The 22044-nt window shown below is 42.4% G+C and overlaps 1 protein-coding gene across 1 annotated transcript in view; it reads left to right on the plus strand.

Annotated features, from left to right (window-relative positions):
- Nucleotides 1-3628: 3628 nt before the first annotated feature.
- Nucleotides 3629-22044, plus strand: part of klhdc8a (kelch domain containing 8A) — a 29384-nt gene continuing 10968 nt past the window's right edge. Inside the window, exons 1-5 of the mRNA XM_079579328.1 lie at nucleotides 3629-3808; nucleotides 4347-4723; nucleotides 5168-5378; nucleotides 8780-8944; nucleotides 10057-10275. Coding sequence (XP_079435454.1) covers nucleotides 4559-4723; nucleotides 5168-5378; nucleotides 8780-8944; nucleotides 10057-10275 — 760 coding nt within the window. The 5' untranslated portion in view covers nucleotides 3629-3808; nucleotides 4347-4558. The remainder of the gene's footprint in view (nucleotides 3809-4346; nucleotides 4724-5167; nucleotides 5379-8779; nucleotides 8945-10056; nucleotides 10276-22044) is intronic.

The following is a 22044-nucleotide window of genomic DNA, read 5'->3' on the forward strand; positions in this document are numbered from 1 at the left end:
TCCCACCTATAGTAACTGCATGCCTCAATACATCTCCTCTTGGATCTGCATCTGTCTGCTTGCTCAAACATCAAAATAATGACTCACAGTCTTTTCTAAGTTTCCTAAATCCATCATTCTGGCCTTTCTGATTCAGAAATTGGGCTGCCATTTTGATGATGGTCTGTCTCTATCCATCCTCAGCTATGCAACCCCTGCTCTGCCTCCTGTCTTTCCCGCCCTCACCTCCCATCCATGTGATCTTCTTTATGAAATGCATCCAAGTATTTCATCTCAAAACCTTCCTCCCAGTCATGCAAACTTAAAGGAATAGGCCACCGTTTTTTCCATACTGAGATTATGTTCTTACCTTAGCTTAGACGAGTTGAGGGGTACCTGTTTGGTCTTTACGTTTGTGCTCAGCAAAAAGACTGAAGATGTAGTATTTAGCCTCTCCTCCTCTCCTCTATGCGGCCAAACGGGGGTGACCTTAGAAGTGACCAAGCTATTCCACGTTTCCCTAATGAAATGCGGTTACGTGATTAGCGGATTAAAAGGGGTACTATATTGTAAGGCGTAATAATACCTTAGGAGCACTTCGACGTCAAAGTGCTACTCACGTAATCGGATTTAAATAGGGAGAACGTGGAAGAGCTTGATCGCTTCTAACTCCACCCCCGTTTGGGTCCATGAGGAGAGGAGGAGAGGGTAAATGCTAGCAACGTCTTCAGTCTTTTTTGCGTGACTGAGCGCACACGCAAAGACCAGACATTTACGCATCAACTCGTCTAAGCTAAGGTAAGAACATATATCAGCATAGGACAACGGTGGCCTGCTCCTTTAACCTTGAGAGTTTGCAAGTTCTCCCTGTGTCTGAATAGGTTTCCCTTGGGTAAATTGGTTTATACCCTTCAACCTAACACATGCACAATGGGCTACCTCCAATAAGCTCTGACTCTTGACCACACCTAGCTCGAGATGAGTCCACTGCCATCGCCCACTGCTCCTCACTGATTTCCCCTGTGGCAAATGCAATAGGTCAACTTCAGAGGACAATACTGTATACGACACCTTACAGAACAACACAGTCTCTATCATCCAGAATGGAGCCTTTACAGTCGCAAATCAGTGGTGTAATCTGACTGGAAATGAGCAAGCACTTGTCAGAGGTGACTGGATGATTTTGTGCTCGCTTTTCTGCATGGTTTCGGCTGATGCAGTCCCATATCGCTCTAACGCAACTTAATTAAAAGTTTCAAGTCGGAGTCCCGCTGATCGTAAACTGCCTCAGATGATGCTGGTGGGCTTAATGTCGATCCCAAACCAAATTGTTACCGATTCCAATTAATGCATTGTTTGGTGGGTCGTCTCGTTAGCGCGCCTTTCCCTTTGAGCTACACAACAACGCGTCTTTTCTTTTTCTTTTTTTTTTTCTTGCTAGTTTGTTTTTCCTTCCGTTTTTAGCAAGCTATGATGAGTCGCAGCAAAGCGAGCAATAAGCAGTGATGTGCAAATGAACCGAGCGGCACCTCTTGGGAAAGCCCAGCTGTTGCCATGGCGACGGATCCGGGAGTTTCTTCTGAAGGACGTTCCTCTCTTTATCTCGTCGTCCTTTATTCCTCCGTGTGGGAGACAATCAAAGGTGTGTGACAGGTAGATAAAGGCTGGCGGTTACAGGGGAGCGTGTGCAGACGGGGGGCACGCTCTGCACACCTGGGAGACTGCCACAGGAAGGGCTTAAAGCTTCACTCTGGGAATTTTTTTAATCTTGCGTATGTGCACATTGTGGGGACAAAAATGTGCGTTGTAGACTAAAAGAACAAAGTCGTCTTTAGTTTGAAATTGGGAAACAGATCTCATAACATAAGCCACTTCCTCTTGGGAGGCTAATATTGTTCCTTTTGTTGCAGTAGCCTTGGGATTCCCACTGATTTGTAAAAAGGGAGGGAGACTTCAAACAGGGAGTTTGGCTGTCTATATTTGTACTTAAATGGCACAGTTAGCCTTTTGTTTTCTCCAATGTTTTTCTGTGAAGAAGTATCACGACTCAACTGTATTACCAACACTATTCTACTAAAGATCTTCTACTTCCCTGTTAGTTAAGTGGTTATTTTCCCCTGTGATGTTGTGGCAGACTGAAGGTTCAACTTTTCAAATGGGAATGCAGAACCGAGAAGATGAGCCGAGGCACGCTGGCTTAAACAAAAGCCTTTGATTTAGTTATTGGGACATGCCAATGCGCTTCGACCGCAGATATGGCCATACTGCCTTTGCGTTGCCCAATCCCGTCAGACCTCGGAAGTTAAGCAGGGAAGGGCCTGGCAGGACTAAGATGGGAGACCGTTTGGGAACACCAGGAAGCCTAGTGAATGTAGTGCGCGAGTGAATGAGTGGTGGTGGTTGGAGGGGCTGATGGCGCAGACTGGTTGCCTCGCTTCCGTCAGTATAACCCAGGGCAGCTGTGGCTACAATAGTAGCTTACCACCACCGAGTATGGAGTGAACAAATAGTGCAATGTAAAGCGTCTTTGAGTGGCCAGAAAAGCGCTGTATAAAACCAATGCATTATTATTATTATGGTCTACTTCAGGGCATACATTGCTCCAAAACTTTCAGCTGCAATATCCAGTACCGGCCAAAAGATTGGAAAAGCTTTGTATGCATTGGTTTTCTCTGTTATTTCAACACTAAATTATTAACATTGTAGATTCTCACTGACCTTGTTCATTTATAAATGAACACATATGGATCACCAGAAATGGTTTTGATCTCACATCTCTGTTAAAATCTATAACAGGTGTCGACCTACTGCAGCTCATTGAGAAAAGAGGTTAGTATTTTGTGTTTCCTGCATAACTCCATGAGGAATCCTGAGTTTAAAGTCTTGACAAGACATAGTGCAAACTTTTTACCGGTACTTTATTCCCTTGTCCTGGATAAATGTTGAGGCACTTAAACCACTGTAGAAACTATTGTCCAAGTTGCGAACAATGGAGACAAGGAGGGTTAGGTGTCTTGCCTAGAGACACAACAGTTAATGATGGGGAAGCAGTGTTTGACCAATTTCTGATATTTTTAATCGTATTTGTTTTGGTGGAACAGTGACACAGTGGTTCAATTCTCAGACCAGACCTCTCTGTGTGGATTTTGCATGTTCTCCCTTTGTCTGAATTGGTTTCCTCACTGTACTGAGGTTTGATACACCTCCGGGCACAGCACTCCTATTACGGATTATACTTACAACAGCCTATTCTGACCCAAACCAAAACAACAAAATAGCTATGGTCATGCTAATGTGCTAATTCCCCAAACAACCTCGAGACGCATCCAAGATCCACAGAGACACCTTTGAAACCTTTGAAAGCATTTGCAACAAAGGAAGAAGAGAGCTTACATAAATAAAGGTTAAATAATCAATATACCAGTATACACAAGATGGCTTATGTATAGTGCTCATTGTACACGAAAGAGCTACGCCAGTAAATAATAATAATCCCCTGCACGACACCTTAAGGAGGAGACCTTGGGTGCATTTAAGGTGGCTGTGTTAGAATCGGATTAGTGCAGCGCCTGGTGGCTTTTTTCCCTTCTTCTTCTTGATACTGCCCCCACATCAGTGACAGACTTCCTCCCCCGTCTCTCTGAACGCGCACATGGGCAGGAGAAGTGGGCTACATTCAGGAAGCCGTCATCTCCAGAGGGACCGGCACAGGAACAACCACAGCACAACAACAAGGCAGAAAACTAAACACTACAGCTGCTGTGTCATTTCACTTTCTGCCAATCGGAGGCGGGCAGAAGAGAGGACGACCAGGTTTGGACTGAGCATGGTAGGTGAACGCGTTTTTTGTTTTGTTTTTTCTGTCCGGCTGCAATCGCTCGGCTGGTACGGCTGGATTTGGGATTGACTGCGAGTTTTTTTTTGCTGATGTCGAAACTGGAGCGAGATTAAGATGGAGATGGTTCGTCAGAAAGGGAATTCAGATTGTGCTTTATTGGGCTGTTTCACAAATCACTGCTCTCAAGAGTAAACAATACGGCGGTGTGTTTTATTGAATCTAGGTCAAAACAATATTCCGAGAGCTCTGTCTGTTTTGTTTTTGCCCTTAACCCATCCTCCAGTCGAGCACTCTGTGGCTGGACTGTACTTTACCCAGATCTTGAGCCTTCTAGAGGTCAGACATAGCAATAGGTAAGGAGAATGAGCCTATTTCTGTCATGGGAACAACCAGGCCTCTGAAAGGAAGCCCACTCAGACACAGAAAGTTGCTTGATGTGTCTGCACCTGTATGCGTATACTGTACACGTTTCCCACACAAAGTTATTTGCTGTGTAGTGGAATCTATATTTACCTCTATCTTCCTGCAGGGCTTGTGTGCAGCGGTGGAGCAGCCTCTCCAGAGACCAGGCCAGTCCAGCCTGATGTAAACTAACCCTCTCCTTCTCCCGGGCTGCCCTCTGGGTCCACACTCACCACCTCCAGCTCCCAGTGTGCCTTAATCAAAAAAAAAAGAAAAATCCCTTACTTTGGGATTTCTCCTGCCTGCTCGCCTCAGTGACTCCCTGAAGTGCTAGGGGCCATGGCGGTGCCCTCAGCGCAGGAATTCCACTGGCAAAGTCTGGCCCGTTTATCCAGTGGGCGGGTTTACCACACCCTGACCGAAGTGGGGGGGCAGATGTACCTGCTGGGCGGCTGTGATGCCGCGGGAAGACCCTGTGGTGCATTAGAGCTCTACTCCCCCGAGGTAAACAACTGAAGCATTCATCCCACCTTCAGAGTGTGTAGTTGTTTATTGTGTAAGTTGGTAAAATGTAAAAAGCTGATAAATCTTTGTTACATTAACAACATGAACTGTGCAAATACAGTATCACAATGAGGCAGTGCTTGATGCAATGACTTTTTATTCAATCTCGATAGATATTTGTCTCTCAGACATTCAGGAAGGTAAATATCAGCTAAAAGATGCAGTAGTCTGAAGTAGGCTTTGTCTTTCATCCAAGAAGAGAAAGAATAATTGATTACATGTGTCTTTGATGATCGACATGCCTAAAAAATAAAAAAAATAAAAAATTGAAACTTTTCGTGCAATTTCATCTTTTCTTGCAGATGTTCGTCTTCTATCTACACAAAGACTATTTCTTTTTATTTCTTATACAATCCAAATGATTCTGGCCATCATTCTCACCAGGGCGATAAGTGGATCACTCTACCCCAGATGCCGACACCTCGGGCAGGTGCAGCTGTGGCTGTAATGGGGAAGCAGATCCTGGTGGTCGGGGGCGTGGGGGAGGACCAGAGCCCCATGAAGGTGGTGGAGATGTACCACACAGATGAAGGCAGGTGGAGGAAGAGAAGTGCGCTGCGAGAGCCTCTTATGGGGCTCTCCATCACTGTCAAAGGTACAAGGGTTTACACGTACACTCCTGCTTTAAAAGTTTGTAACTGTTACCTTCTTAATGTGCTTTGAGTTTTATCTCCTTCAACAAAGTAACATGGGCTGAACAAACACACTATTCTTCTTTCTTGTTCTACATTGAGGGGATTCTAAACAAATGTTTTCTCCTCTTCGGGTCAAGACTTTTTTTCTTAGCTTTAGAAGGTTAATAATTTATATCAATGAAAAGCGTTTGGCTGAAAGCATGACATGTCCTGACGGCGCTATGGAGGTGCGTCGTGAAGTCATACATTAGAAATAGATTCAGACAATTTAAAATGAGAAAACAGTAGATACTAGATACATGTTAACACACAATACATATAAACCTAGATTAAATTTGGGGAGTTCACTTTGTAAACCACTGTTTTGATGATTACATAATGACAGTAGCAGGTTATGCAGTGATATTAAGTGTGTGTTAAAAGGACCAGACCATTATTCTGTTGTGTTCATTATCTGGTGCTCAGTTTGTGCTCAGCGAAGTAGCTCATCTGTCAGACTGTGCTACAACTCAGATAGATGTTGTACACACAGTTATTGGATGTGTTGTATGTTGTGTCATACTGCTCCCTCCATCTCCCTGACTCATCTTCGATACTTGGCCCTCTGCCTGCTGCCCTCTCCCTACCCGCCAAAACTGAGACAAATCGTCTGACAGAATGATCGATCGCGCCAAATTAAACAAACGTGATATTTTTAAATGGACAGTCAGTCATGCAGCCAGCTAAATTACGCAATTTGTATTGACATTTGTGGGATCATTGTTTTGGATATAAAATAATGAACAACAGGTAATGAGATATTTCTTTCCTATAGCGGTTACGAGCGGGTCACAAAAATGAAATTGCATTTTATAATAGAAGCGTCTTTCCACCGTTCAGACCAATTTCTGAAGTGTTTTTTTTGGAGTTTTCACTCTCTCACCCACATCCATTCTTATGCCGGAGGTGTCAAAGCAAAGTGCCAGACTCAGACTTGTGCATTCTGCAGAAGTACTCGGTGTCCTGTTCATGTCTGTCACAGTCTCATGCCTCATCACCAGCTTTCCTCACATCCCGCACCAGCCCTGCACCTCTCCTGCACTTTAAATTCTTCACACTATATATAGAACTCCACAGACTATTGTAATTGTAAGAGAACTGTGGTCATTTCTGTTTAGGAATGCTAAGGCAAGGTTTTTGTTCTTTTTTTTCTTTTTGTCCGTTGGGCTGTTTCCTCCAGAAGCCACTGCAGTAAATCCTCAGCTTCAATTGACTCTGTGCATAACTTCAAATCATAACAACAGCCCCCAAGAAGTGGACTTTCTGTTTTGATCCAGCACACCAAAATAAAAGCACACAGCTCGTCTCATTGATTAGTTCAGCAGGTACTTGCAACATTACAAGAATATAATTAAATACACACATTTTAAGTGTTTTGTATGTTAATAGCGAGGCCGAAAGAAAGTTGAACTAATGAACTAATGAACCAATGGATAAGATGGTGCTTTTATTGTGGTGTGCTGGATCAAAACAGGAAGTCACTTCTTGGGCGGCGTTGTTATGATTTGAAGTTATGCACAGAGTCAGTTGAATCTGTATATATATATTTATTATTATTATATAATGTTGCGATTTACAGTTTTGTTTTTTTTACATTTCTCAAAGAATGTGAAAGAATACACTAAAACCTTTTTTCACTCATGGTCAGTGATGTTGTGAAGCCATTTATTGTGAAAAAGTAGAACGGGCCGCTTTACAATTAGATTATGTAACAAACCTTCTCGGGGGGGCGACTGTGGCGCAGATGGTAGAGCGGGTCGTCTCATGATCGGAAGGTCAGGGGTTCGAATCCCACCTCCTGAAAGTGCACACTGTCGTTGTGTCCTTGGGCAAGACACTTCACCCACATTGCTCCCAGTGTCTGTGTACATTGGTGTGTGAATGAGAGAATGAACGGGTGAGTGGATCCTTGCTGTAAAGCGCTTTGAGAGCCTAATGTAGGTGGAAAAGCGCTATATAAGTTGAGACCATTCATTCCATTAATTCATTCATTCTCCACCACTATCACAAAAGACTCCAAGCTGTCATTGATGCTAAAGGAGACAATACAGGGTATTAGGAACTGGGGTGTGTAAACTTTTCAACGGGGTCATTTTGGTGTTTTATTTTATTATGGTGATTTGAAATGAGTTCGCACATTTTTTTTTTCACAATAAATGGCTTCACAACATCACTGACCATGAGTGAAAAAAAAAAGTGTTTTTGTTCAGATTCTTTGAGAAATGGGAAAAAAAATATCAACCAGGGTGTGTAAACTTATACTTACTTATACTACTTACTTAACTGTATTTGGTGAAACTGTCAATAGCAATAGTGCAGACTCCAGAATCGATAGACATGTGTACTGTAAATCAATTTAAATATTACAGTACTTTTATTATTTTTATTTGACCTTTATTTAACACTGAATCCAGCCTGGGAATTGTACCAGCACGTTCCTCCACTGTGCTGTCCCCTTGAAGAAAGAATTACTTTATTTCCTAAAATGAAAGTGTTTAAGTGATTTTACAAACTAAAGTGGTTTCTTCAAAAGTTGTGACTGCACTGGTGACATATGAACGTGGCCTGTTTCTAGAGTTTGGTCCGGTGGGGTCAGTTGAGCAAAGGATGTCACTGCTGCTCATGTATATGCTCAGATCTGTCGTGGGAGCTGCTTTATTTGTCACAGTTCCAAACCCGTGTCACTGCAGCGCTTACCTCCTAATGAATGACGAGCACACGCTGTGGCGGAGAATGAAGCCTCTCTTATCCTTTGCCCTCGCAGTTCCCCCCGTGCAGCTCAGTCCAAAACTCAACAGAGGTTTGCATCTCACGAATGGGGCTCACATTATTTCATGCCGATGGCCTTATTTTTTTCTCCCTCTCTGCATCAGACCGCGGCTCGGTTTGTTCATGCAGCAGTGAGTGCACGTCAGCGGGGGACACCGACCCCACCGCAATCGAGCCTGAGCACGGCACAGTTTGGATGGACAAGTGTGAACGCATCAGTATAAGCTGAGGAACAGTTTATCACAATGGCTCTTTATTACTAATGCAGCCATTGTAAATCATGCATTATGTAACATATTGAATCATGAGGTATCCTGGGATTCTCAGCCTTAATCCTATCCTCTGCATTCAATTCCCTCACACAGGCGTTTGCTAATAGGCCTCCTCACTGAATGCGTATAACTCAGACTTGACTGCGTCTCTATAACAGTGAACATAAGCTGCCTTTCACATTCTAAGTTCATGACTATCACTGTATATTGAAGTAACGATTGCTGTTCTTTGTTGGATAAACAAAACAAAACAATCTTGACTTAATCATTTTTGCTTGCAGAGAACCGTGCCCTGGCCGTGGGGGGGATGGGTGCAGACCTGCTGCCTCGTAGCATCTTGCAGCAGTACGACCTTCGGAAAGATGTGTGGGCTCTGCTGCCTCCCATGCCGACGCCGCGCTATGACGCTAACGCTAATCTGCTGGGAAACAAGCTCTATGTAGCAGGTACGAGCACACCAACCAGTTAGACAAAATGAATACAAAGTCATCAACTTCTTCAGTAATTTTGCTATAGCTTTAGTGCAGTGTTGGTCCATGGTGTTGCACTTTTAATATACAGATCATGCAGGAGATTAACACCCCACACAAGCAGCTGTTTAGAATATTTATCAACTCATTACTGGTCAAATTTAACAGGACAAACAGGAGACATTTGATGAAAGTAGATCTGAGCCTGACTCTGACCAAAACAACTGTCGTCACAACAAAAAAGGTGTCACGCTTTGATATTTAGTTGGATCACCTTTAGCTTTTGATTACATTCACTGTGGCATCGTTTCAATACGTTCTTCTTCCAGCACATGAATGAATGAGTGTGTGGTTTGTTTTGGTTGATTGATGCATTTAAATCTATACAATTTCCAGTAACAGTAACAATGACAACAACAAAAAATTCTACCAAAAAAGGAATAGGCAGAAATGCTTATTTATACATACAATTGCACATCCCAAAGACTCTCAATGGTATTAAGATCTGGACACCGTGGTGGCCGATCTATGTCTCGACTCTTTCACAACGTGAGCCCGATGAATCTTGCCATCTTGGAAAGACTAAATCCATTGATGGAATAACCTGGTCATTCAGGATGTTCAGGTTCAGCTGATTCTTTGGACACATACTGTTGATGAACCTAGACCTGACCAACTGCATCCACCTCAGATCAGAACAGTTAAATCCAGTGGGTGACCTTTTTTCTTTTTAGGTAGTTTATAACAACAAGCACTCTTTCCCCTCCTCTCTGCGTGATATCTACAAGGAATTTGCCAATAAACCAACTAGAACCAGAGAACATAAAGACTGTGATCTGTAATTGGAAATACTGTTATACTTGATTGGAACAAATATAGAAATAGTGGGAAAGAGTGGCTTTGCGAACTCTTTGATGAAACTGATAAAAAAAGAGGGAGATTGTACATGCAGTGAAGAAATATACCAAAGGGCAGCTCATTAGATGTTTGGGAATTAAAGTCACGGAGGTCGGCTCGATCCGTTAAACGTAGCAGTTGATGAAATTCAGATTTTGAGAGTGACACCGCATTACATCATGATTTCGCAGGCGGCCGTCAGTGCAAAAGGCCGGTGAAGAACTTGGAGGTGTACGACACGGAGACGCGCAGCTGGAGCACACTGCCCGCGCAGCCGTGTAAACGCTCCTACGCCGGAGTCATATGGGACCCCGTGGGGCGGCTCTGTCTGCTGGGAGGACTGAGGCAGGGGGGAGGACACCAGAGCTCCAAATTCACCAAGAACGTCAACATTTTCAACACAAGCCAAGGTACATGACACTCGTTTGTTAGCGCTCCTGCCAGGCTGCCATGAGACGTGATTCAAGTCCAGGCAAGTTTGCAATCTGTGAACCAAGTCGATGTGTTTTCCCCAAGTTCCCTTTCAGTCCACACAGTAAACCTCATGATTGAAATTAAAATAGCAATATAGAGACAGATAACCAATAAAGAGATTGGGATGGAATGCACGAAAACCAGACAGTTACACATCAACTCGTCTAAGCTAAGGCAAGAACATATCTCAGTATGGGAAAAACAGTGGCCTGTGCCTTAAACTCATATAGACTTTTTCCCTCAGACCAAGTTTACTTTGCTTGTTTGAGGACATTTCTCACTGGTTCTCAGGTAAATCTCGCTTGAAATAAGAAAGTAAAACTGCCAATGGGGCAAGAGCAATTTTCCTCCCCTATTGGCAAAGAAATGAATCTCAAATAAAGACAAAATCTATAGTTTCGAGCCGGAAACTTCTCAGAACAAGTAATGCTACTTTTTGCAGTGCCTTGTCGGTCTTGTCTGTCAGTAGCGATGAACTAAGATGATTCTCTTTTCTATATGGTGTAAAGTGGTGGCAAGTGACAGTGTTAAAGGTGCATTGTGGAACTTTTTATGTGAAAAACAAACTTGATATTTGTGCATAATTGACATTTTTGTGACCCCATGGCCGTGTGAATGGTTAGTATGGCACCTTTACTTTCCATCACAGTGGCCTCTATGATGCTCCAGGACCAATTGTTTTGTGGGTTTTCTGGTGAGAGGGTGATAACCTACCAGAAACTCTCAAAACAATTGATCCTGGAGCATCATAGAGGCCACTGTGATGGAAAGTAAAGGCTGCTAACACTACTAACTGCGAGGTCACTAAAAGGTCAAATACGCACAAATGAAAAGTTTTGTTTGTCACATAAAAAGTTCCATAATGCACCTTTAAAAGGGCTAGATGCAAGTTAGCCATTTTATACTCACTACTGCCACCTCAGGTCATACATGTAACTGCACCTTCTATATTAAGCTTGTGCATGACGGCAGTTCAGACCCGAATTAACACCTTTTTGAGTGCAGGATTTTAAAGGCAGTTGTGGTGAACAGGTCTGGGCTTATTCTACACCTTAGGACATTGTTGAAACATGTAGGGGGTGGAAAATACTTAATTTTAACATTTTTAAACTCCATGGAGTCCCTTTAAGGCCAAGGTCACGTTTATTTATAAAGCACATTTACAAAACAGTCATCACTGCCCCAAAGTTCAATAGACACTGGCTTTCGTTAAAGAAAACCAGAATAATCACAATGATCTATAAAACAAGAGAAAAACTGTGAAAAATTATCAGCAAAAATATAAAAAATGCTCATCTTGTGTTGACACTTGACAGAGCCAGAAAAGTAACAAGTTTGTGGGCTGATTTTTTGTTTGTGTATCAATACAGAAGCATGATCAGTTTAGTTGGTGGTCCTGCATTTCTTGTATCACGACGATTCAAGGGGATGAGTTTAAAGGCATGTTTTTCCCCTCTTTCCATGAGCAAAGCAGAACCCATCACGTGAACTCAAACTAGTTAATGATTGATAAAAATGCCGCTTTTTCCACTCAAATGTCTGCTTTTAGAATACACTGAAGGACAAGCAAATAATGGATATTTCTTACAAAAAGATTGAATTCCCAATAAAATTATATTATTCCCATTATCAGAATCTTCAACAGCAAATTCTTTGAGCACAACCTATTGAATCAAACAAAGTTATATTCCAAAACTGACCTCTGTTTTCCATTGTCGGTTTGCACGATAAATGCATGCTTCTTCATTTAAGAGAAGAAAACCTTGTATGACAGAAAGTACCAGTGACTTGACTGTGAAAAATGGCTTTCTGCTCAGACAGCCTCATTCCTGTCTTAATTCTGTTCAGGAGCCCGCGCCTCGCTCCACAACAGAATGACTTATCCTTTCTCTCCGCCAAAGGCACCCCCCGAGTAACAGGTGAACAAATTGAGGAGGGACCGGAAGGAGATATGGGGAGGAGAGAAATCGATAAGTCATTTTCGACAGCCGGCCCGACGCATTCACACATTGGGCGCGCTTGGATGGAAGACAAATAAAGCAGAACATGAGGGCGATAATGTTAATGTATGGTAATGGAGAGAAAGTTTGCCTATCGGAGCCGTGGCGCTGGTGCCCCGCATACCCGCACACACGCATGCACAGTCGCCTGATGCGTTGGGCGTGCGGCGTACGGGGGTGGGGCGCTGGTTCGAGGCGAAAGGGGGGTGCTGCGAGCGCAAACCCATTCCTCGGATCTAATTTGGCGGAGATGAGATGGGAGATGAGCTGCGGAGGGAGGGCCAGCCAACGAGCAGCGCTTTAAATTACAAGATCCAGAGACAGATTGCTTTATTATCCATCTCCAGCAATATCTTGCCACACGCTTGCGCAATCAGTTGTCACACACACATAGAATGCTTTTCTATTACAGTTCTATTCCATATCTCCAGTATTAGGACGTCCGTTAGCTCATGACTTGTGCAGCATTGTGTGTTGGACAGTGGACAACACATATAATGGGAAAAGTTTCACTCATATCTGTTACCATCAGTTTGACAGGTTTGGTGATATCCTTCAATTGTAGTGACTGCAGTAAACAGTCTGGCATCGAAAAGTTACAAATGTAGAAGCTCTAATACAAAGTGATTTCTAGTGTACAGTTGATAACACTGTAATAGACTTAAGTAACTTTATCGTAAATGTGCTAAATGAGGAAAAACACATTACTTAAATGGTAATACTGTCTAATTATGATGAATGTGTCCATTTTAAAGCAGTAATGAGTAAGTTGTTTACCTTAATAAATCCTTTTCGTAGTCCCTCTGAGGGTAATACAAGTGTTAATGGGATGATTGAGGGGTTTTTCATCTCCCCCTGGTGTCTCTGGCCAGAAAACCACAATTGCAACTTCGCTGCCACCGGGTCGTAGCCACCAATACACACTAATGGAATCACGAAGAAGAAGCTAACAGGCTAACGGGTAAAGCTAACTGCGGGCTAGCACCACTTAAACAGTATTTACAAGCAAGTTTCAGTGGAAAAAAGTTATCTCCATTGTGTAATTGGATGTACAATATCCCTCTCTCCCTTTGTCTTTTCTGTCAGCGTAGTATTTACTCTCACAGACAATTAATGAGTAAAAAAATGCAACATGCTACGACACCTTCAGTGGCGCTTATGGCCTCTAGGGACATGAGTTACTTCATACTGCTTATGCAAAATTAAAAATGAATGAAGTACTATAGATTAGGATCTCTGCATCCATCTGTGTTTTGTTATTGAATCCTATCACAATGAATTCTTCTGTCAGTGTGTGTTTCTTTGTACAAAGTAGCAGAAAATCTCAATCAAATTCCTATTCTGGTTTAGAGGTGATTTACATGATTTACTCAAATTAAGGCATATGTTAGACCTGGCTTTGTCCTTATTTCATCTTGTGGTACTTAAAATCTGAAATATTTTATGAGGTTGTACATTGTGAGGAACTAAACTAAAAATGAATGGCCAAGTGTCTAATGCCATCTGCACATTAACGGGTCAATAAATTAATAAATAATACAGACAAGTGCTCAAGCTAATAAGCCCTTCCATGGTGTTCGTTATTAATTGTCAATAATAATAATAATTAATAATAATAATAATAATAATAATAATAATTAATTCAGTTTTAGCTTAAGCTCAGTTTATGACAAATCACCGGGAGGAACCACTATGAAGATGGTCACGTTTAAGCACACAACTTGTACAGCTTTCCTCTATACGCTGTGTGCTCCCCATCTGCCACTGCATCTTTTTACAAACCAAACAAGCAGTCCATGTTGTTCCAGTTGCGCCTACTCGTTTTAGTTGATGTGCTGTGGTCAGACATATTTTCTTTTAGTTCAGCTGTAACGGCAGCTGTAATGTGTTTACAGACCAAGGACACATGTTAATTAGAAGAATCTGAGATGGAGGCTGAGCCGCCGTCCTCTGGGGTTGGACACTTGCGTCGTGCTCTCACATCTTTTTTTTTTTTTTTTAAATCTTTTTTGATTTGTTTCTTTCTAAGATGCAAGAAATGGCCTAACAAACAACAAGCACAACACAAATGTAGATAGTGTGGCTTGATGCTGTGGCAGTAGCTCAGTCAGAGAAGACATTAATTCAGTGGAGACAATAATAAGGTTGTCTGGTTTGATCCCCTCTGTGGGCATTGCATACAGTCATGTCCTTGAGCAAGATTCTTCCCTCATCTTGCCAGAATGTGTTGCCGTCACATAAAAAGCTGCTTCAGAAGTTAAGTAGCACGACTGAGAATAGTTGAACCTCGGAATGCCTCCCGGTCGATGCACACTGGACCAGCTCTATGCCCTTCATCAGGTGCTCGAGGGTTCGTAGGAGTTTGCCCTTCAAGTCCACATGTGCTTTGTGGATCTGGCGAAAGCGTTCGACCGGGTCCCTTGTGGTGTCCTGTGGGGGGTTCTCTGGGAGTATGGGGTCCATGTCCCTCTGCGAAAGGGTCTCTGTATGACCGCAGCAGGAGCTTGGTTCGCTGTGCCGGCAGTAAGTCAGACCTGTTCCCAGCCCTTTGTCACCGGATCTGTTCATTACCTTTATGGACAGAATTTCTAGGCGCCGCCAGGGGCCAGAGGGTGTCTGGTTTGGGACCCTCAGGATCTCATCTTTGCTGTTTATAGATGATGTTGGTCTGTTGGCTTCATCAAATCAGGACTTTCAGCCTGCACTGGGGCGGTTTGCAGTCAATGAGTGGAGGGTCTATGTCTCTGAGCCTGGTGTCACCTCAGGATCCTGGAGGATATAGACCCGGCCCAGGATAAAGTGGAAGAAAATAGATGGATGAAATACTGAGTTAATGCAGGAAAAACTAATGTAATTACAATAGAAATATCATAGAAATCCATCCACCCATCCATCTATCCATTTTCTTCCACTTGTCCGTTTCTGGGTCATGGGGGCAGCTGTTGGAGCTGCCTAAATCACATTGCACCAGCCCCTTATGGCTCCTCCTGCAGGTGGTGGGTCCACGGGAGGATGGCCTCACGATTAACCGGGCCTGTTGGTCTCTCATAGGGGGCTTCTGAACCGCTGTTTGTCTGACCCGTCACCTAGGACCTGTTTGTCATGGGAGACCCTACCAGGGGCACGAAGCCCCCGACAAGAGAGCTCCCAGGATCATTCGGGTGCTCAGACCCCTCCACCACGTTAAGGTGCCGTTTACAGGAGGGGAAATATCATAGAAATAGTTCTTGAAAATAAGATGTTCCAAAATGAAACACTTCTTGACGACTAGTGTAGAAAAGTACTGTTTTACTATGAACAATTAAGAAAGCGTTAGCTGTAAGGAGTAATCATTTGCCCTCAATTACTGAAATCACTCAAGTCATTATTCAAGTAGTGCCAAAGTACAACTGTGACTAACACCATTAGCAGCACTACTATATCATTACATCAACAGCAACCCATTAGGCCCTGTTCCAACTCACACGCTTTATGTGGGCGGACTTAAACAATGAAATATTTGGATGAAACAGGATTACTAAATTGATTATAGGTCTGCGTGGGCTCGAGCTGGCCCGGCTGCCCAAGCTTCTGCAGGGGCAAAAGTATTTGACAAGAAACGGAACAGATCTCGTTTCTATGCCAACGTGATTATGCACAAGGTGATCAAATTTGAATCAAAGACACATTTCTATCCAATCTCGCTCCTCAAAAGTGCTACGCAAGAGGTTTGACATGTCATGAATACTTCAATACCTGTGCACCACCAAGGTTCTCGTACGTATTGTCTGAGTTTAGCTAATGAGATAAGTTTGGCTTACAATATTTCTCCGAGTGGGCGTACTCTCTGTCACGTGACCGCGGCAAGAGCCTCAGACAAAAGAGGAATCCGTGTTCTTTTGATAGTTTTAATCACAGAGCGGCTTCACAGAGGGGCTGGGTGGAATTACCCGCACACACTACAAAGACTATCTCTCTCATTCCATTGTCAGCCCTTCGCTCAATCCACACTCTCTCTGTCTCATTATCCGCTTCCCTCCGCAGTAACAAGCGTCTTTCTTTTCTCTCGGACCAAAGAAAATCTTGGCATGAGTACTTAAATGAGAGAATCCTTTTTATAGCAACTGAGACTCTGAGGATTGGGCTTGAAGTGTTTTCAAATTAATTTAGACCATTCAGAATACTGTATTTTGTGAAGAAAGGAGAGACATGAAAGAGGAAAACAATTATCAATATATCCTGTAAAACGTCCTAAATGACTGCTGAATTTCTGATACTTCTTTATCAACACATTTTAATTGTGTGTATTACAAAGCAATAGTGCCTCACACTGTAGTCATGTTCACCCTGGTGGGAAGTTGCTTATATGCCCACAGCTGCCCTGGGGTAGACTGACTGAAGCAATCTGCACCAACCTCTGACTAGGCCTGTCAGAACAACAAAATTCGAAGTTCGATATATTATCTTGATAAACAATATTATTGAGGACCATTTAAAGGGATATTTCAGGATTTTTTTTTACATTGGGCCTCATTTCCTAGTTATCCAGAGTGTTGCTGATTTCTGGAGATATTTTGTTAAATAATTCAAGCAGTTCTTATATTTGAAGAGTTTCGTGGCGCTAGGCTAGTGCAAAGCTAGCGCATTTCTACGATTTCAGCTAGCCTGCATTAAAAACAGTCTGACACACAGTGCACCTGAGGCAAATCACTTATAACACCAGACTAATGATATAAATGTCTGTGTCGATAGAGTAATTTTAACCATTTTGCATTTAAAATAACTTATATTTGAGCAGCATCAGCTTCGTGGTTGTATAAGCTACGCGGCGGCGGAGTGATCTGCTAGAAAATAGTCCCTCAAAATGCGATCATTCATGTGATAAAAGGTCAGTTATATTCGACACAAACATTTATATGGTTAGTCCGGTGTTATAAGTGATTTGCCTCAGATGCACTGTGGAGTGTGTCAGACTGTTTTTAATGCAGGCTAGCTGATACCATAGAAATGCGCTAGCCCAGCACAAGCCTTGCGCTACGAAACTATTCAAATATTAGAACTGCATGAATTACAAAAAAAAAAGATATCTCCAAAAATCAGCAATGAGGGCCTATGTCAAAAATCCTGAAATATCCCTTTAATGCTGTCAAAACTGTAACTATAACAATGGCAATACCCTTTTTTTTTCTAAATGTGACTAACCACATTTTGAATAACACACAAGTGGAAACACATTTTTTACTCAGTTTACTTCAGTGAAAATTATAGTATTACAGCTTATTGTGGAAAGCCTACCTCTGACCACCACACCTTCAGAACAGTTTGCACCATCAATTAAGAGACTTTAAAAATTGCTTTGAAACTGTAAGTGGCTGGTACCCATGCTGCATGTGTAATAATTTGGAGCAGGAAAAGGATTAGAGTCTGTATTCCAAAAGTTTGTTAAATCCTAAGCCTTGCACTGAGCAGCATCATGCTCTCAAAGGAAATGCGCCCTCTTAATTTGCGCTGCACAATACACTGTAGACCTCATTGAATCGGTGGAAAGTATAACTAGCTCTGCACAGTTTCTCCTCCTGGAACACAGCATGCAACATTCATGAGTCTCACAATGTCACTCAGGTAATAAACCCTGGACACCATTAAGACTGACTTCAGGCTTTTCCTCTGCATCAAAAAACACTATACCTGACTTTTTTGTTGTAATGGAACGAAATTGGTTTTGTCCTTCTGCAGTGTATTGTGAACTCAAGACATTTTGCTTCTAATTATAAAGCATTCGTATCGATTTTTTGAACTAGTTTTTTGGCATTTCTGTGAAAGTGACCCTGAAAGTGACCCTGCAAGTTTCTGAAATGTGCTTATAAACTCTTTCCTGTGAAGAATCGGGATGCTACAAATGTTAGGAAAGTTAGGGATGAGTGAGGGCCACAGCTAACACCGAGGAATGTCACGATTTCAAATTTGTCACGATTATTGTGAGAGCTAATGAAAGGCAACAACTGAGATGTTTTTGTTTTTGTCTTTTTTGAACTAGTAAACATGCAAAAAAAGAGTCTTTTGCATTTACATTGGAATACATTGGATGTAATAAACTTTGCTACTTTATGATATAACCTACCATGTCCTTTTGTAATTGTGGTAATAGTAAAACTGGTAAATCTTGACATCGCTAATCTATCCAAAACATTAGGTATAGGGCCTTTAAGTTGATGCAATTATCACATGATCACTTCCTTCTTCTTCCTTCTTCTCCTTCTTCCTTCTACTTCCTTTTTCTTCCTTCATTCTACTTCCTCCTCCTTCTTCTTCATTCTACTTCCTTATTCTCCTTCTTCCTTCTTCTTCCTTCTACTTCCTTCTTCCTTCTTCTCCTTCTTCTTCCTTCTTCCTTCTACTTCCTTCTTCTTCCTTCTTCGTCCTTCTTCTTACTTCTTCTCCTTCTTCCTTCTACTTCCTTTTTCTTCCTTCATTCTACTTCCTCCTTCTTCTTCATTCCAGTTCCTTCTTCTCCTTCTTCCTTCTTCTTCCTTCTTCCTTTTGATTCCTTCTTCGTCCTCTTCTTCCTTCTTTTTCTTCTTCCTTCTTCCTAGTATAAAATCCATCACCCTAGTAGTTTAAACACTGAACTATATCAGATTCATCTATTTGTTTAACTCTACCCCCACTTGAACCAAACACATTTTCTCCAGTTTGGCTTTACCCAAATCTAAAAGCTTCTTGGAAAAAAGCGACAAAAATTAGAAGAAAATGAGGATGAAAGTGCAACATAAAGTGACCCATAAAAAGCCACAAAAAAGCAACAAGAATGTGACAAAAAACACAATAAAAAGCCACAAAAAATATCGACAAAAGCACAACAATAAAAGTAACAAAAGCAGCAAGAAAGTGACAAAAATGAGATGAAAAAGAAAGTGAAAAAAGAGGCGTTACACTGGCCTATAGGCTGTAGGCTCCTGTCAGGAATCTTTTAGATTTAGGTAAAGCCGACTGGAAAATGTGCTCGGTCTTTTCTGACATGTTGCCGACGTTCCTGGCTGTGTTTTTAAAACGTGCACTAGTCTGATCTGAATCCTCCTTTAGAAATATACATTGCAAATTGAATCTCAATGGCAAAACAGGAAAACAATGCCATTATATTTCAGCCTATTCACAAGGTCCAGAACCTGTGGACACAAAAGAACCAATAGCTGCGTCCATGCACTGTGCCTTTACGCCTCAGATGGCTGTTATACCGCTGTAATACATGTGACAGGACGGATTTCCCTGAAGAGACGAGGCCAGCTGTGATCTCGACTCTGTTTTCTTGTGTGTTAAGGTAAACACGCAGCCCTCCATTACGCATTGATGCAACACGCAGCCGGCGCTCACAATCTGGCTACTTATCACCTTCCCTTCCTCTCTCCCCCCACCTCTTGTTTGTTGTGCTCCTCTTCTCTGCCTCTGCCTATTATTTAAGACCAAAACAATAAATAAGTAAGACAGAGTTGGAGGAACAGCCAGGGGAATACAACAGAAGGGCGAGAGAATGGAGGAGAAAACAAAGATGAATACATAGTAGCAGAATGAATGGATTGAGGAGAATTTGGTTGAAACGAAACACGGTGTCACAGAAGGGAGATAAAGAACAAGATGTTACGGGGTGCTTTTTCTCGGGGTGGATCTCTGCGTGTTCCCCTCTCTCTAATGAAGTTATCGCTCATCCTTTGTCACGATCCTCACTGTTGCTTCCTTGAGATAAACAAGGCGCAAAGAACAAGCCAAAAGTGATAAGGGAAAAAAAACTTCTGCAGGAGAAAGAAAGAGATTTAGCATTTTTTACATTTTACCCCCTGCCAAACACCAGGCTTTGTTATCTTTCTTAACTACGTTCCAGTGAAATACATAGTCTGACCTGTTAAATGCACTTTAAATGCTCTGGAGGATTCTTCTTTACACAGTAGTAGTGTTGTTGGCAGCAGCTAAATGTAACTAACAAAGTATCTTGCAATCCAACTTTTAAAATCAAGTTATCAGTAGTAAAGTAAGCTACGTTGTAAATGAGTAACCAGAAATCAGTCAAGATAACTATGGCAACACTGCTTGTAATCTCATCCCCGTAGAAATGCCTTTAGCTATCTGAGCCTGTTAGCAATACAAAACGCATAGTGAGATATGTTTTGTCCTTCCGCTGGCGTTTATATAATTTCTGTGGTTTATTTATCATTGCCATGTTATAAGATGGTGTTTCGTGGCCACTGCATGTGTATCCAGACCCACAAAAAGCAGAAACTTAAAGGAATAGGCCACCGTTTTTACATACTGAGATATGCTCTTACCTCACTTTAGCCGAGTTAATATATCCCCGTCTGGTCTTTGTCCGTGCGCTCTGCCAGGCAAACGGAGCACATACGCAGCCTCTCCCACATGTCACATAGCTCCAAAAAAGCTCACGATAGAAGCTACCAAGCTCTTCCACGTGTTCCCTATTTAAATAAAGTTACGTGAAGTGTTTTCATGCGAAGTATATTTACACAGAAATGTAACGTGTCGATTTTATAAGCAGATAAAAAGGGGGACTATATTGTGAGGCGTAATGATACGAGGAGCAAAACGTCCGCGTAGTAACTCCTAAAGGTTATTGACGGAAGTGAGCGGGGGAAGTCTTTAGGAGTTACTGCGTGGACGCTGTGCTCCTCGTATCATTACGCCTCACAATATAGTCCCCCTTTTTATGTGCTTATACAATCGACATGCTACATTTCTGTGTAAATATACTTCGCATGAAAACACTTCACGTAACTTTATTTAAATAGGGAACACGTGGAAGTGCTTGGTAGCTTCTATCGTGAGCTTTTTTGGAGCTATGTGACATGTGGGAGAGGCTGCGTATGTGCTCCGTTTGCCTGGCAGAGCGTACGGACAAAGACCAGACGGGGATATATTAACTCGGCTAAAGTGAGGCAGGAGCATATCTCAGTATGTAAAAACGGTGGCCTATTCCTTTAACTGAATTTGAGCTAGCATTTAGCCGAGAGGACACTTTTAGACGCTAAAGTAAAATCTCCAAAGGTCTGTACATTAATTAACACATTGATTTCTAACCAGGCTTTGACCTAAATTTGGTTGATGGGTCGACAACAGCTGAAAACATCTGGATCGTTCATAATTTGCGGTGTTTGATGGCTAATGCTAACGGCTATATGAAACATCAGCACCGGCTCCGGAACAAACTGAGGGTGCATTTGAGTTCAAAAAGTGTGCGGGCCATCCGTAAACTCAGATCAATTACAATTTCCGTACATGTTTGTCTGGGTCTGATCTCAGTGGCCGCGTTACATCGGTTGAATTTCAACCTACCGTTGCGAGCGGGGGAGGCGGGTGTCGTAGGTGACAAGCATTTGCGCCGCATTTGCTGGTTGTAGTTTGGCAAAGGCAGTGGATACAAAAGAAATGGAAGCTCTCCGTCCTGGCTCGGCTCCCAAATATCCAGAAATTAGAATGCAAGGAATGCCCCCAAGAGTTATGATAGCTTGCTTCATGCTCGGGTGCATTACATACGTCACAACCAAACGCTAGCGAAAATAGGATCCAATCGTTTCAAAGGAGTTCACCCCTCCCACCTGATTACGGAGCTCAATTGTGAAGGTCCAGACCCTTGTACGAAACGCAATGAGTACGCAATGATGAAGCCATTACTGTCTTCATCTCGTATACGAACTTGTTGCAGGTTTCCAGATTTCCAAG

This window comes from Gobius niger, assembly GCF_951799975.1.
Source record: "Gobius niger genome assembly, chromosome: 20".
Lineage (NCBI taxonomy): Eukaryota > Metazoa > Chordata > Actinopteri > Gobiiformes > Gobiidae > Gobius > Gobius niger.